The sequence below is a fragment of the Natrix helvetica genome (assembly GCF_964273705.1).
Source record: "Natrix helvetica genome assembly, chromosome: 2".
Classification (NCBI taxonomy): domain Eukaryota; kingdom Metazoa; phylum Chordata; class Lepidosauria; order Squamata; family Natricidae; genus Natrix; species Natrix helvetica.
The window spans coordinates 67,705,258-67,722,388 of record NC_138552.1 but is presented as its reverse complement, the minus strand read 5'-3'; the positions used below and the strand labels follow the sequence as shown (position 1 = coordinate 67,722,388).

The 17,131-nt window shown below is 35.4% G+C and overlaps 2 protein-coding genes across 6 annotated transcripts; one reads left to right on the top strand and one right to left on the bottom strand.

The window, feature by feature from the left end:
* Positions 1 to 51: 51 nt before the first annotated feature.
* HNRNPK (heterogeneous nuclear ribonucleoprotein K) lies at positions 52 to 13,703 on the bottom strand. Of its 3 annotated transcripts, none has more exons than XM_081943478.1 (16): positions 13,566 to 13,703; positions 11,326 to 11,382; positions 11,170 to 11,228; positions 10,624 to 10,721; positions 10,446 to 10,502; positions 9,117 to 9,160; positions 8,186 to 8,258; positions 7,365 to 7,478; positions 5,505 to 5,633; positions 4,912 to 5,213; positions 4,537 to 4,591; positions 2,365 to 2,415; positions 1,841 to 1,862; positions 1,679 to 1,761; positions 1,271 to 1,440; positions 52 to 574 (listed from the first exon to the last, which is right to left on the bottom strand). In XM_081943478.1, exons 3-16 carry the CDS (start codon positions 11,216 to 11,218, stop codon positions 541 to 543), a joined length of 1,281 nt encoding a protein of 426 aa, XP_081799604.1. In that variant the 5' UTR covers positions 11,219 to 11,228; positions 11,326 to 11,382; positions 13,566 to 13,703; the 3' UTR covers positions 52 to 540. The 3 variants fall into 3 exon arrangements, with proteins under 3 accessions (XP_081799604.1, XP_081799603.1, XP_081799605.1); XM_081943477.1 differs by lacking the exon at positions 13,566 to 13,703 and adding an exon at positions 13,110 to 13,249; XM_081943479.1 differs by lacking the exon at positions 13,566 to 13,703 and adding an exon at positions 13,110 to 13,249 and having other exon boundaries at positions 52 to 514.
* Positions 13,325 to 16,334, top strand: RMI1 (RecQ mediated genome instability 1). 3 transcript variants are annotated; one of them, XM_081943474.1, is made up of 2 exons: positions 13,325 to 13,471; positions 14,399 to 16,334. In XM_081943474.1, exon 2 carries the CDS (start codon positions 14,405 to 14,407, stop codon positions 16,091 to 16,093), a length of 1,689 nt encoding a protein of 562 aa, XP_081799600.1. In that variant the 5' UTR covers positions 13,325 to 13,471; positions 14,399 to 14,404; the 3' UTR covers positions 16,094 to 16,334. The 3 variants fall into 3 exon arrangements, with proteins under 3 accessions (XP_081799600.1, XP_081799602.1, XP_081799601.1); XM_081943476.1 differs by having other exon boundaries at positions 13,433 to 13,482; XM_081943475.1 differs by lacking the exon at positions 13,325 to 13,471 and adding an exon at positions 13,821 to 13,921.
* Positions 16,335 to 17,131: the final 797 nt, after the last annotated feature.

Sequence of the window (17,131 nt, the reverse complement as noted above, 5' to 3'; positions counted from 1 at the left end):
GTAGAGAGTATATTTTAACTATGGAAATACTCAAAAAGAAGGAACTGCAAGAAGTGTTTCACTAAATTTATTCTTAAAATCATAGAACATTTTACAAAAGAGCGCTTACATTTCGCACACTGCATTGAATGGATTTTGGGGTAAGTATCAGCTTTACTACCCCATTTGAAAAACAAAAAAAGTATGAAGCAGATGGGTTCACAAGTGACAAAAAACATTACAGTTTACAACCAACATAGAAAAAATAAAAATAAAATCTACTATCTCTGCTGCTGTTTCAAAATACCAATATTAGTTTTGCAGGCTGTCCCAGCCCCACCCACCTATATGTAAAGAAATAAAACATTACATCTGGTGACAGCAAAAAATTCACTACACTTCAAATGCAGAACACCTATGAAGCAGAGGAATGTTGGCTTTTTAAACAGAAGCAGATTTTAAGAAAAAAAAAAGATGCAGGACTCCTTCAGTTCTTCACTAGTCTTAGAAAAACTTTCCAGAATACTGCTTCACACTATAAAAAAGAAAAAATATCTTGCATTAGAATCCTTCAACATCTGCATACTGCTTCACACTATAAGGAAAAAGAAAAAAAAGCATGTATTAGAATGGTTGAACAAACAACTTGAATCAATATTTACAAATACATTACAAATATAAAATTATATAAAATTATATTACATAATATGTAGCATTTATCAACTTATAATTAGTAGCTAATCTACAGGCAAAATTAAAGTTATACATCACAAGATGCTCACTAAATAGTTGGTGTTAAAGAAAACAAAGCATGTAAAATCTAAAGCTGTTATACATGGCAGAAAAGGAAGCAGTGTGAAATGCTGCATTAACAGCAACAAAAGCTTTCAACTTGTCCTGTAGAGGCATGGACTGTGCCATATGGTAGACTGCGATTTGTTGTCACTTTAGTAATCTAAAAACAACAAAATCACTAGTCTTCCACACAGAACTAGACCAACGTCCAACTGAAATCTTCTATATTTTCTACAGGCTCTATATAAGATTAAAGTAGGTTTTTTGCAGCAGTTTTCACCAGAGAAATGAGAGCTGCTTTGGTTAAGGACACTTCCTGAAAGATTAGTTTTGAGTGCTTCTTCAATGAGTCAGAATGGAAGACAGAAGAGAAAGGCATACTACTAAATTGAGAAGTTAGTATGACTGATTTTTTTCTCTCTAAAGGCTCTCTTTATAAAAACATACAAGCAATATATTTACATGGTTAGTAAATATCAACTTAAAGCCAACTTGCCTGTTTTGCAGTAAATACTGTGCATTTTGAATCTGATCCTGTGTGCCTGTAATAGTTATTATTCGATCTTCTGAGCCCTCTAAGGGTTCATCAATTTTGATTGAAGCTCCTGACTCATGGCGTATCTGTTTAATCCTCTGACCGCCTTTTCCAATAATGGAACCAGCCAGCTGAAAATAAGAGTATATTTTACTGAACTAGTAACTTCAAATTCATAATTAGCATGAAAAAACAAGATAAATGATGACTGGTACATGCAAATGAAAAACTAAACATATTTTCACTTATTCTCTTCATATTCTGAGTCAAATATGAATTTGGTATTGGAACTTGAGTAAATATAACAAACTGTCCTAGAAAATTGCTTTTTGTCAAGAAAAGTAAAAAGGAAGTAAATGTTATACTTACATCTTTGGGTATTGTTACTTGTGTTGTAATGATGGGTCCACCAAGATCTCCGTAAGAACCACGACCCCCTGCATAAGAATAGTCTAATTTAAAACGTATGCATCTTGCCCTTTAAATGACTAAACAATAAATTTTGTTCAATACATATGCACGAAAGCTTACCATAACCTGATCCACCCTCGAACTAACAAAAAAGGGAGAAAAACAAAATCTAAGTTTTCACATAAGCAATTTTAAGCTATATAATTAATGTTACAAAAGTATTTCACAAAATAAAAATGACAATTGTTGGAAGAATCTTATGTCATGTATTTTTAGACCCAAGCTGATATCTAATGAGAACCTTGCATTAAAATGTATTTAGACTTTATATCAGATATAATCTCAAGATGAAATTGCAGGGAGAAATGTTACAAACCATGATCAAAAAAGCATAGTTGCCTATTTAGAAATACATCCCATCAAATTCAATGGTAATTATATTCAAGGAAGAGGATTTTGGATTTTACTTTATTACTAAAATGTAATGAAATTTATCAGCTTTTCTCTAGGGCAAGCTATTAGTAAAATTAGCTCTTGATTAATCTTCTCTTGTATCAAGAGTATGTTTAAAAGACATTTTTCTTCCCTTTCACGAACTGTAGCAAATCACCTAACTCTACAAGGGAGACAGAAAATGTACCTACCATTTCTGGTGTTTCTATGTCATCACAAGCACTGACATGACACTGCATCATCTTGCCAAGCAGAACACAGCACAAAGAAAGGGGGGAGGGAGGAAATCAGTGAGGATCTTCAAGCAAAATTGTAAGCCAAGTTCTAAATTATAGTATCATTACAAGTGTATGAAAGCTATAGTTTTACTATTAATCATGTCAGATGAATAGAGTTATAACAGGACTTGAGAGTATAAGAGAGTAAGAAAAACAAAGACACTCTCGAAATACTGGCAATTTAAGCATACTCATACACAAAATGTTATTTATTGCTGAGTTACAGACTGAAATACACTATGACAATGTTCATTAATCCAGACTTGCTCCAGTTATACAATAAATACAAAGAATCTTCAGTGAAGAATTTTGGATCCAATAGAGCTTCCCACTCAAGTGAGGGTCATCTGCAGCCTTAGAAGGACGATAGCAATTCAGGGCTGCAGAGGAAATCAAAGAGGAATCACCTCATTCCTTCTTCTAATGCCAATGAAAGACTACTGGGTGAATTTCTAGATCCAAAATATTTACTTCCTATGTGTATTAACTGACTGCCATAATGCAGAATCAAGCACTTATGGTCAAAATGCTGTTACAATTTGCTATACAATGAATAGAAATATACATCTCCTAGCTAGAGATAAAGGGATCAATATACTGCATTATTTGGAGTTAAATTAGTTTAACTTCCAATTTATGATTTCAAAACATGTTCATTCAAAAAGCAAAGTATTAATTTCAACACCTCAATCATCCATATATTTTCTTGGTGGAACAATTCTGCTGAAATTTTATGCAGACAGAATAGTTCCAGAAACATGCATATTCTGCTTTATGCAAATTAGTACATTGTACAGATTAAACATTTAAGACTTATAAGTACAATCATACAGTTGGAAGCAAGTTTTACTAAATCAGTGGGACGTATTCCATTATAAACAAATACAGAGCTGATGAACCCTTAATCACAATTTGTCTTACTTAAAAAGCAATAGCAAAACACTCTGAATCATGATAAAAAGCAACAAGGAAAAGCAATAACTTTTTTTAAACAAACTGCTCAGTCACATATACTATTGTATTGCTGTAAACAGCACTAACAAGGCGAAACATTCTCACCATATTCAGATGTCTCAGGTAAATTACTATTACATACTCAAGGGAAAAAATCCTGAACATCGAACATCAATTATGTTATGCATGCATATAGTCATACAATACATACAAATGATTTAAATTGCATTAACTTATAAATTAAACCAAATGTGTGCTTTCTCTTTCTCCCTCTCTCTCTATATGTATATAGAGCAAGTCTCCCCCCCCCAAAAAAAATTCTCTTATTTACTTTTCAATTTCATAAAGTAAAAGTTGGTCCCTAATAGAAGAGATTCTGAAAGTCACTGATTTAATAAAAGGAATCTCATTGACAGAATCCTCTTTCCTCAGGATGCCCCCCTCCCCCTTTTCAGGAGTAGTGGAGGACTTTGTGGCATTTGGAACAAGGAGAATTAGATTCTTCCTCACCATAGCACCCAAAAAAAACACAAAGAAGAAAACCGTAGATTTAAGCCTTTCTTTGCATAAAACAGTTGTACCAATAGCCATTTAAACTGTTGCTTAACACACGTTTTTTCTGCAATAATCATTCCAAAGTACAGAATTAGTTGCTCTAAAACTGGGCAACTGCTAACAATCCATCTACCTTTTCAACATCTTAACTTCCTCATTACATTCTCTTGCTAAGAAAATTTGGGAGAATTCTGTAAACAGGGAAATTTTGTAAACAGGGAATTGCATTTGGGGTAACATTCAAATTCCAACAATAGAACTGAAAACCTAAATATAATTTTATATTTGTTTTTTAATAAGTGAGAATTTATCATCTGTTTTCTCAAACTTGTTAAATCTTTTAAGTTTAAAACTAGCTGAAAATTCTTCAACTAGAAAGTATAACTAGTTTCTTACACAAATACCATACTGATTTTAAAAATACATATAATCAACATAATATCTGTATTTTGAAAATCTTGCTAAATTTAAAGTTAGCTTGAAATAAAAAAAAATTCTATCATCTTTGATATGTCTTTAGAAAAATGATAACAGTATGCTCACACGGTCAGATTAATTCTATTAAGCCAAACTTACCATTCCATCATAACGATCCCCAGGTCTGCCTCTTCGATCATAAGACATAAGGTCCCTTAGGAATATAAAATAAATAATTTAGAATATTTATCTCCATCGTATTGCAATTTTACTTTTCTCCACTATCTCACAATTCAAAATACAGGACCCTCCAAATAAATAGCAAATTCATTTGGTGATATGAGGCACATCTGCTATTAATTTAGAACAATATTCACCCATCGAAGTTGCACTTATTCCTGGTCTATTCTTACTAAAACTTGCAGAAACTGCTACTTTGACTGACTTGTGATCTCTTTATCTCCATCCCTAGTTCTGCTGAAAAACACATACTCAAGAGAGATCATCCTTAATGAGAGTTTTAAGAAAGCTTACCCGCCTCTAGGAGGAGGAGGGGGAGGAAGAGGAAGATTGCGAGCTCTGCTGCCACCTCTACCACCACGACCTGGAGGAGGTGGAGGCGGTCCTCTGCGAGGGCTCATATCATCATAATCTCTTCGTGGAGGCATGGGACGACCACGGCCAGGAGGCATTCGATCAAAGCCCCCTCTGCCCCGCATTGGAAATCCCACAGGACGTCCTCTTCTGTCATCAAACATCATTGTAAATCCACCATAGTCATAAGTTTCATCATAAAAATTGGGGTCATAAGGCTGTGCCCGTCCTTTAATTGGTGACTAATATAAAAAAGAGAAACAAATAACTCAATATATTCAGTCATCTCATTTAAAACCTTTTTAACATTGTGTTGCATTTGCTTCTTAATATACTATTCTGATTGTACTATTACAAAGAAACAATAAAACAGCAATAAAAGTACTGACCAGATAATATCTATTGTAGAAGTGTCTAATCTAAAATCTAATCAGCTAAACAGTTTTGCCTTTCTATACTTTATTATATGCCTACATATTCAATTCTAAATATACTTTATACATAGTATGCAAATGTGTTCTGAATTAAATTACCTCTGATATAAGATCCAGTATTATTTTGATGCATTCCACAACTCTATCAGGTTTTCCACCAATTAGTACCACTCTGTCAGAAGAATGAGGGCAACATTCTTGGAAAAGCTTAATAGTGGTTTGAGTGTTCTGTCAAGAAAATGAAGAAACTTTTAAGTCAGTAATTTTTATTTATTTATACCTTTACTTTTATTGTTTTTACAAATAACTCAAGACTATGAACATATTCAACAAATCCTACTTTCCTCACGTTTAATAATGTATTTCTTACTTCTTCCTAGCGTATTCCCGCAATGTTTAATACTGCTGTTAAAACTCTGACCTTTATTAAACCCTCTCTAGAATAGACTTTTCCATTACATCTGAACTGAAAAATCAATTTTGCTTGTAAAGGATTTCATTTCAGTTACCTTCAACCAAATCCTTACTACTAGTTATAATTCTAGACAGTATCTTTTACAGATGCTATAACAGCATGGAATGGAAAGTAATGCAATGTACAGAATCTCATATGATAGCATGGAAAAGAATATGACCTGGCAGAACAATTAACCTACTGAATTGATTAATTCAGAAAGATAATACTGGTGAGACGTATCAGAACATGAATGTTAAAGAAATTCTATTGTAGCATATTCCCGTCATGAAATAAAAGTAATATCTCCAAATTTAAAAATCTAAAATAGAGCTGCATGTTATAATGCAGTTTTTATTGTGTTGCTCAGCCACTATTTTGAATAATGGAAATGAATTATCTGTACCCTGGTCTCTAGTGCCAAAGGTTCCTTATATACAATAAAGTATCATTAATACTTTTGCAAAATTTATTCAGTTGGGCTGCTTGACATAGTACTTAGGCATGACTTTTGTGTTCCCTGAATTAATATTTTAACTATTTTAATTGGCATAATATTCAGTGATCCTTTAGACTACCAAGAATAACGGCTACATAAACTACTGCCATTACTATGAGTTGTTTCCACTTGCTAATGTACACTAGCAAACCAAACTAGAAAACGTTTAGAAACTTTAAGCAATATAAATTTCATCTGTAAAATTAGGTTTAAGTCTAGTGCTATCCAGCACTCCCAGAGACTATGATAATTTTAGTACTTGGTAGAATTTTCTCCTTTTCTTTCACTGAATATATTTCCATATATTATAAAATATTTAGACTTTTTGAGGTTGATATTCTACAAGCATAGTCGACACTAAATCTCACCTGTATTTACAATGTTAGCTTTGAGGTTTTATTCTTGTAATTTCACTTCATACAGCAGACTATTGTATTTCTGGCACTTAGCAAGTCATTTCTGACTATTACCCAAAAACTGCAATGGTGCAAGATGCAGCAGTCTACAAATTGATGATACAAGCCAGTTCAGCAATAGAATATCTACTTTTTGGATGCTGCATTTGCTTCCAACAGGTGTTAGGAATAGAATTAAGTTTTAACCTTTATATCCTTACAGGGTAAATACCAAATAACTGCAGGACAGCCTCCTCCAAGCTGATTTTGAATGACCTATTCATTTTGCTTTGAATTTACTTAATTCAGAAAGTGGGTTTCTGAAAGTAATGCTTCTCTGTTGCTGTCCTTACTCTTTGGAATACTCTCTCCACCAATATTACCTTTCAGAAAATAGTTTTTCTCCAGGTCTTTGGAGACTTAATTTGAGTTCTTATTTAATCTATTACAGATAGCATTTTTTCAAAATTTTTACAATTCAATTTATAAAAAGCCTGCAGATATGTAACTGGACTGGTATAGACACACTGGAAATAAATACGCAAGAAAGCTGGCTACATCTATGCTGAGAATATAGTATTTTTAAAACTTTCAATTGAAAACTTTGTTACCTCTCGAAGTTCTTTGATTTTAGCTCCCTTGACACCAATAATTCCTCCAGCCAAACTTTGATGAATCAATAGTCTCAATTCACAGTCAAAGTCACTTCCTTTGTAATGCTGGTACTGTCACAAGATGTAAAAAATTAACAAGGCAATGATGTGAACATTAAATTAGTATATATTTAAAATATAGTGTTATGTATGTTGAATTAAAACAGTGCTGCTACATGCTGTTTTCTTCTAATTTCTAGAACTCCCCACCTACTAGGTCTAGATTTAGTTTTTTAAATTAAATATGTTGTGATTTGAAGAAACCCATTCTGGTTATTTGCAGTTAACATATTCAAATAAAATTAAATTTCAAACTACTGTGATGCTTTGGGAGTCTGATGGTTAAAGCAAATAATCCTGCTGAGGGCTTTACATTAATAGATTTTCCAAAGATGTTTTTATTTTTTACATCAAATGTATGTATGTATGTATGTATGTATGTATGTATGTATGTATGTATGAATGATTAGACAATGATCTTTAGTGTTTGAAATGTTAAAATATGATATGCTTTTGCTAATGGAGATGGATAGAAAATGTCTATTATGAGGTCTTGGAAAATGGCTGTCAAATCAGTTCAATACTGAACTAAGTACGGTTATCACCTTAATTGGCAGAAGAGAACTTCCTAGTTCCTGTAATCCCAATATAAAAATTTTCCATATGTGCCACCATCTTTAGACACGCTTTCTCGTGTTAATTGGTAAAATTCACTATCAAAAGATGTGCATCCAGATCTAAAGATTCGGTTATGTAATATGAAATAGATGAATACTCACCTCCTCCAATGTTGGGATAATTTTCTTCAGAATTTCTCCAATTGTTTCAATATCTGCACTTATACTCAGTATACTGTTAAATCACATCAAGTTGTTACAAAAAGAGGGGAGGGAGAAATGAAGTAAGTTGTATATTCATATGTATGCAGATTATAAATCAATTCATAGAACAGAAACTACAGTTAATATTCCCCACTTAATTCTGTTTACTGAAGATACAGAACATGCACCTTTGTTTATGCCCAATATTATAAATGGTATAAGTTTAAAATAAGGTTTGGGAGATAGCGAATGACTTTCTTAGAAGGAGTCAGATTAAGTGGACAAGATACTGATGAAGAATTGAAAGCAGGAGTGAATATTCATGTTCCCCACCACCATTAATTTAGGACACCCTCACTATTACATTGTTAAACTGGCACACCTTCTCATAAGGAACGTGAATATGCAAGAGGTGAACACTGTATTTGGAATAGGGTTATGAGACCAGTTAAAAATTAGATTACTAATGGGCTCTGCAAGAAAAGAAATACAAACGCAAGACAAAAAGACAACACAAATGAGAAGTGAAGGAGAGTGAACCAGGAGTTAGCATTTCATCAGAAAAATTATGAACAGGCAATGCTGAGGGAGCAAGGTGGGCCACAAAGACAGAGCAGAGCGAGATACTATTTTGAACAATCTGATTTACAATGCAGAAAATATACAATTGAAGCTGTGCTCCTTCCATTGAAATAAAATTAGTGGTTTGTTGGGCGGGCAACTCATGTAAAAGTTCAGTGACAAAAAGACTTAATGGGGAAAATAAGACAGAAAACTTAAAAACAATACACCGTCTACGGGGATACTATTTAATTATATAAAAGGCAGGTAATAATATACATTTCTCTCTTTCTAATCAGGCAGTGAGGCATAAACTGTTGGGACATACCGCTCGGGGCCACTGCTGTCTGGGACTGAAACACTGGCATTGTACTGCATTGGTCATTGGCGTTCGTGGATGTTGGCAATGGGCATGGGCATTCAATCAGAAGTTGTCAAGTAAGGCACCCGTTTGGCAACGAGCACATTTTTGGGCATAGCCAACCAGGGTTTTCACATGGGCGTTCAGGGGCGGATGGGCCAACGTCATGGTGGGCAACGCAGGGGCAAGTCGATCCAGTACATGGGCAACGGAGAGATATATGGCCAAAAAAACAAGGAGAGGGAAGAGGGGGGAAAAGCAATAAATTTTAATTTAATACAAACTATACTCATTACAAGCTTAAGTTGTTCTGAAGACTTAACACAATAACGGATAGCTACATTGACTGTGGCTTAACAATTATGGACGTAATAATGAGTTACTTGGCCTAAACTACTTTGAAAGTTAAAAGTTGCAGTAGCAGGCTGGCTCATGAGGGTAGACACAAGATCTGTAGAGATTCAGTTTTCTGAAATCCTGGGAAATAGGGAAAGCCACTACTAATCCAGGAATTGTGTGTATGAAATCTGGATTTAGGTATGTGAAATTTTAAGTAAACTAGCTTCAGAAAGGTCAGTTAATGTACAAGTGATTACTACCCAGTCCTTGCTTATACCTCAGATCTAGTAACTAAAGGTTGACAGTTATAACATTCTACAAGAGTTTATTTTACAATATAATGAAAATATCAAACACAATGTGAAACAATGTAGTGCCAAATAATTCATTAAATACGAGTATTACTATATTGAAAAAATTGATTATGCACAATAAAGATATTGCTTTTTACAAAGTTTGGTGCTAAACTATAAAGCTTAGATAATGCTAAACGTGTCTATTCACAAGAGTCAACCCACTAAAAATGTGTAAAAATATTTAAAGTTACATTCACGTAAAATTCCTTCCAGATGAGAATGTAGCTACCATGCTATTTCTATATATAATACTCTTATGAATCTTTCTCTATTAGAGAAATAAGCCTGGTGAAAAAAACTCATTGTATAGCTAAGTAAAGAATAGTAATCTGTAATGTCTTCTAAAAACAACTATTTTTAACAAAATTTCAAGTATAAAAAATTAAATATGCTACCACTCTTTGCAAAGTTACTGTAAAATAAAGGATAGGAATCTCATCATATTACTTTCTGTTTTAATTCTAAGAATGAATTGTGAGACTTGAGTTTAAAGATGATTACAAATGGCTTAGACTAGCCTATTACTTAAATTATACATGACTAGAAATATATTCTTAACGCTATGTTTTGCAAAATAAGGGTTTAGTTTATAAATACTCACGTCTGTACGAAGTGCTTTAATATTTTTGCCACCTTTGCCAATTACTGCTCCAGCATTCTAAAAAAAAAGTTACGAAGTAGTTTTAAGGTTTCCTAAATAGCTTCAATAAAGAATAAACTGGGAAGTGGGGGGAGAGATAGGAGGTCAATGTAGTCAGTAAATTAGGAAATAAACATACTTTACTCTGAAGCAGAATGCGCAGTTCCACCATCTCATCAGTGTTCCTTGACCTTTTGAAGGCCTGTTCCTCTTCTGTATCCTCAGCTGGTCGTTTGCCTAACATTTAAGAGAATAAGCTGTTTATAAAAATGCTTTTTAATGGCTTCTTGAAGCATGAAAGCACGTGCATCTTTATTTCATGCACCAATAATTTATTTATCTATCATATACCTAACCATTACCAAAAGAGCATTGACAAAGCCCTCTAGGATTGGGGAAGATAAATATTTCAAATGAACTTAAATGAACTTTTTCAGGTTTTTAAATTCAATTTAAATCAAAATTATAAAAATGAAGATGTAAGAGTCTGAAATCTCAAACAGGGTTTTGTGAATGTGTTAGAAAAAGAAAAATTGGCAGCAAAACAAATTTACACTAATCCCCAAACCCTCACCTGGAATACAGGGAGCATGTTTCAAGTTCCAGTAACTGTTATGAGATTCATAATAAATCCTATTATATAATTAGTATTGTAAATTTACTATTTTATCATTTACAAACTTACCATTTGTCTCTGTGTTAGTAAAGGTCTCCTCTTGCTGTTCAGTCTCCATTGTTTTCAAACTTGAAGACAAAACCAATTAAATATAAATATACCGAAGTGCTCAAACAGAATCTTAGATAACATGACAGAGGTTAGCAATGGGTTGCCAGCACTTACCAGTATTATATATCTTTGCCAAGTAAATCTTCTGGGCGGGATCAACAGTCACGTAGCCTATGAAAAGCAGCATACATGAAGGCATGATTTTGTTAATTTACAGGGGAGTGCTTGTATCAAGTCAGTCTTGACTCCTGGCAACTACATGGACAAGGATTTTCCTAAGTGATTTGTCACTGCATTTTTCCTAGAGTTGAGGGAAAGTGACTACTCTAAAGTCACTCTGCTGACCTCCATCCCCCTAAAGTAGGACAAAACTCAGGTTTCCTGGCTTTAGTCCAGCACTAACCACTAAACTGAACTGGCTCTCAATTTAGGTTAGGCTGCAAGAATTAACATAAAAAATGAATCAGTAAATATGTTTTAGCAAATATATTGCTATTCTGCAGCATTTATTCCTTTGACTAACTTTATCAACAAACCATGATGTATTTTAGTAGGCAGAAGTTAATTTTAACAATTTTAATTTCAATCTGAAAGCACAAATATTAAGAAAAACATCACATTCTGCTTTTTTTTTCTCACGAGGTGCAGATTGCCTGCTTTGGTGGCTAAAATTTATTTCTATATATGTATAATTCTTTTAACAACCAAACATTGGATCAGGTCATGGTACTAAATTCCAGCATATGTAATATACGTTTTTATATAATCTCTATATTAATCTTTATTAAATTGCCCTTTAGCTCATCTTGGAAGAACAATGAATGCAAACTCAAGCCAGAACTGTAAAATTAAATGATCTGAATTTTTTTAGATGAACTTGCAATTAATGTACAATTAAGCCACAAAATGTTCTAACACTGAAATAAGAAAAATCAATCGATAATTTTAAAATTGCAATGAGCCTGGTATTGCTACAAAGTACAATATTTCTTCAAATTTAATACAACCTCATTACAACTGGTAAAATATATGCCCACTGCACACAAAGGATTTTGGTTATTTGCTTGGGGGAGAAATGCTATTTACAGTCCTTTTAGTAATCGACAGGAGCAACAGCTATATTAGAGAGGACGCGTCAAGCATGATTAACTAAGCCCTGGTTGCGAAGAAAAGGTGCCTGGGCTAATAAAGCAATGCTCTGTTCAAAACCGATCTCCAGTTCTCTCTCTTCTCAATCACGCGAGTTGCGAGCAGGATGGACAGCAGGAACCAGCGGCTCGTTTCCGGCTCTGACAAGGCGGGCCTGATTTAACCACCTTATCCTAAACGATTCCTTCCCTACCACTCAATGATACAAAAGGTGAAGCCTCGCCGCGACCAGACAATCTCGGACAACCTCGGCTGAAATGCCAACTAAAAATGGCGGATTTAACGCCAGCTTGAGCAGTAATGGCGATCACGAGCTGCTAAGGAGGAGTCCCGAGCGGAAGAAACACCGCCACGCGGCAGTTCCAGAAACACGGGATTCAAGGAGACACAAAAGATGCCTGGAACTTCTTTGCCCCCTATTTTTTTTCCTTTTCCCAGGGAAGACGAAGCGGGCGCAGGGGCCTACCGAGATCCGTCCCAACCGACGGGGCCACCAAGAGAAGGGAACGCCTCGCGCTCTCTCCTCCTCGCCCCTCCCAACTACAACCAGCCGCCATGATTCCTGCAGCAGGAGGCACTGGGGACTATCGGGCTTGGAAGCCCGTCACCTCCTTGCCAGCCATGCGGCATTCGCAATCAACGTTGGAGGGTTAAGGATAGCCGCAGGCCGAAAAGCGCCTCTCTCGCCGTGGTGTAATAACACCGGCCCACCCCTCAACCGAAGGCATTTGCCCATTTTAAACACCTACCGGTTAATTTCGTAGGCCTAAGTATGTGGACGCTACATATGTAGTTCCCACCAACAAAAAGATGGAAGGGCGTTAACGGTCAGTCCGGTAACCTCGCCCGGTTTCCTCACCAGGCAGCGGACTAAACGCCGCCGAAGCTGCTTCCCGAGTACGATAAGAGCTCAAAAAGCAAGAGCGCGCACATTCACCGCGCTACTGTCGCTCCTATTCGCTCGCCAGCTGCACTCCTGAATCCTTATTGGCTGTCACAGGTGTCGTTCTTTACCTGGGAACAGCATTGAATATTACTCCCGCCCACCGCTGCAACTGTCGGCGCGCCGCTACAGCTAATTTTGCTTCAGGCCGTTAAAGCGGCTGACACTGTAACGTGCCTGTATATATTATGTATATCTCTATCGCTCCCTCTACCTATCTTTTCTCTTTCCTTTCGCCCCTGTTTAGAGAGTGGGTACTTACTGTGGGGGGGAGGGGGGAAAGAACGTTAAAAAAAATCGATCCCAACCGCTTTACAGTCGTTACCGCTGCTTCAAGGAGAGCAAAATTGACCCTAATCAGCGCGCGCGAGGGGAAAAACAAAATGGCGTCGGCGAAAACTCCGCCTCATCCTCACAGTCGATAATAGACAGGGGGAGGAATTCTCGCGAGAGCTGAGGAAGTTTGGTTCTCGGTCCGCTTTGGCGCTTAAAACAAAAGGAGGAGGGAGAAGGGGGGGGGTCGGACATCGGTGCTTTGTGAACCAGAGAACCGTGTGCTCCTCACCTCGTGGGGTTGGGGCCTTGAGGTTATATGGGCGCGTTCTTCTCGCAGAAGTGGTAAGAGAAGAGAAAGTCTTTGGGTTTCTCACCAAAAACACTGAAACCGAACAGCCTTGAGGGATGGGAGGGGAATCCGAAAACAGCATCTTGTTTACCTGTAGCTAAAATTGTATTGATTTGCACACTTTTAATTGGACAATAGTGCAGTTCAGTCCCAAGTGTGGTTTTTAGACTATATCCTCTTACGTTCAGTGAATATATTTGGATGCCAGTGCTTCCTGCGGGTTTCTATGGGTGTTTTATTAAAAGCAAGCCGCCTTATAAATGAGTTTCTTAATGGGACACCATTATATTGCTTTTGTTCATTAGAAATAATCTGCCATGCTGTTAAATTTAAGAAAATCAACGATATCAGAGTTAGAATAGAATAAAGTTTTATGAAACTCATGCACAAAAAATCTGCTAACAACCCCCAAAGATTTATGTAATGCCATTTTTTTAAAAAAAAACCCTTTTTTCCCTTTTTTATCTTAGAAGAAAATGGCCACATCAGGTGTTGCACTAAGAGTGGAAACTTGGCTCTTATCTACCTGGCATGTGAAAGTGCCAACTCGATGGCTAGAAGCTTGTATTGATTGGATTGAAAGAGGACATCATGGAAGCAATTTGGCTCAGGCTGCTATTAACAAGAAAGTTTTTGAGCAATGGCTTCTTACAGATCTCCGAGATCTTGAATACCCTGTTCTGCCTCAATTCATTTTAAATGATCCAAAAGGAGAATTGAATGGCTTTTATTCGGTGCAAATTGATTCAGTTGTTGATGTGAGTCAGCCTGCTTATTCCCAGTTGCAAAAAATAAGAGGAAAAAACACTGTAAATGAGGAAGTAACTGCTTATACACAAAGATCTTTGAGGTCATGGGAGGAAAATCCTACTCGAATGCTTCTGCTACAAATAACTGATGGTATACATCATATCCAAGGTATGGAATATCAACCTATTCCTCAACTCCATAGTGGTCTACCTCCAGGTACCAAAATTATGATACAAGGGAAAGTTGCATTTCGTTTAGGTGTTCTTTTGCTTAAACCAGAAAATGTGAAATTATTGGGAGGTGAAGTTGATAGCCTTCTAGAGACATTTGCTTTGGAGAGAGTGCTTGCCAGATTAATTGGAGAAGAAGACTGTAGTCCTAACATTGTCAGGTCTGATATTGGTGAAAATGAAATTGCAAGGCCTGATGATGAATTAGGGCTTTCTGATGAAGAGCTTTTGGCAACTCTTGAAGAAAATGATGAAATAAGGATAAATGACGTTCCTCCTGAAAGTGGATACTGTACAAGAAGTACCAGTTTAAATTCTACTGTGCCTTCTTTTCCTCAGAGCTCTGGAAACTGCTCACAACAAAGGTCTTCAGAGTCAATTTCAAGAAATGAAGAACAACGAACTGTTTCAGTTTTAGAAAATATGGAAGGCGATTTTGATGGATTTTCAATGGATGACGACTTACTTTTAGTAGAAGAGATACAGCAAGAACAGATACATGTTCTGAACACTAAATCTAGTATAAATAATGAAGCCGTTCAAGGAAAAAAATCTTGTGAAAGAGCAATGTATAATATATTTGAAGAAAGCACGGCAGTTTTTGCTACAAATGATAAAAGACAGTACACCCAGAATTTAGATGGCAGTAAAAAATCCTCTAAAATTTCTAATGATGGAGTAATAGACATCAACGCAGAATTCAGGTTGTGTTCTGAGCAGGTAGAGATGATAAAAGTAAAGAAGAAATATCACAAAGTTGATTTGGATACCGCTCCTTTTACATATCTATCTGTTCTGTTAAGTAGCAAGTGCAGAGATAATACTACTGTGACAATCAAAGCATTTATAGTAACTCTTACAGGAAATCTCACAAGCAGTAATGGCTTCTGGAGTGTAACAGCAAAAATATCTGATGGCACAGCTTATCTAGAAGTTGAATTTGCTGATGAGATTCTTACAAGCTTAATTGGCTTTTCTGTGCCTGAAATGAAGCAACTGAGGAAAGATCCTGTCCTGTACCCAAAGCTTAAAGAGGGATTACAGAATTGCCAAACAGAACTAATAGACCTCTGTTGCTTGATGACTATTGAATTTAATGTTTGCCAAAGGAAAGGAACAGTAATAGTTTTGCAAGATATTAATATAAATGATTTGAATCACTTAAAAAGACGCTTATATATTTAACATTTAGCAGCAGGTTATAATCTGAAGAAAAACCTGTATCTTAGATTAGGTGTTAATTATGGTGTTACTGTTTGAATTCAGGTTCAATTGGAGACCGGAGAAATATTTTCATGATAGCACATAGTTTCTTTAAGTCACTCAAAAATGTATTTGTTTTAGCAATGGTTGATTCGTTTTAACGATTTCCTCAAAATAACGCTTTTTAAACATGAGAAAAATAAAATTAAAAATTTATTCCTAAGAGCTTTTTATCCTTTGCACTCTTACAGTGAGTAAAATGAAGTACGCATATTTGAAATGAACAAACCAGTCTTCTGTTTGTGATTTTTTTACAATATTGACATGGCATTTGTACCCAATGCATTTTGAAAAACTTGGAAGTAATTGAAATTGTTAATTAAAATATTGCCCCAATTTTTCAAGTTTGGAAATTTGATAGCTCAGTCACTTGTATACAGTATTTACATTGTATTTAGGTATTAATACAAATCTTTAGAAATAAAATTTATTCAAAGTAGCATGGAGGTGATTTATGAATAAATCAGTGAAGCCATTTTAACCTGTTATCTGGCAGGATGTCTCTAACAAAGAATATGATAAATGAGCCAGCTGCAGGGTCAGCGGAGAGGGTGAGAATAATTAGACATGATGAGAGCTGGGTTTAGTATTTATAAGGAAGAAAACAAAGATAATGAAGGGATGTTTTTATATTTGATTTGCTACTTTAGTATAAAATACTTCTATTATGCTTTTTGGAAGCTTTAGGAAAAGGGGATTGTTTTTCTAGCAATTTGTTATCCACCATAATAAATTACTTGCACTTTAAAATAAGTGTAGACTTGATTTCTCTTTGCAATAGTTTTTTTTAAAAAAATGATATAAATTATTTTCTCCTGAAGTTAATATATTTGGTAGTTGTATCTTGACCAGGAACAATAATAGGGTGTTAGAATAAAAGCTATCCTCAGCAGTGTCATACATTCTTTTCCATTTTTATTCAAGATAGTTCTCACGTAGCAGTGGAATAGGACTTCAATT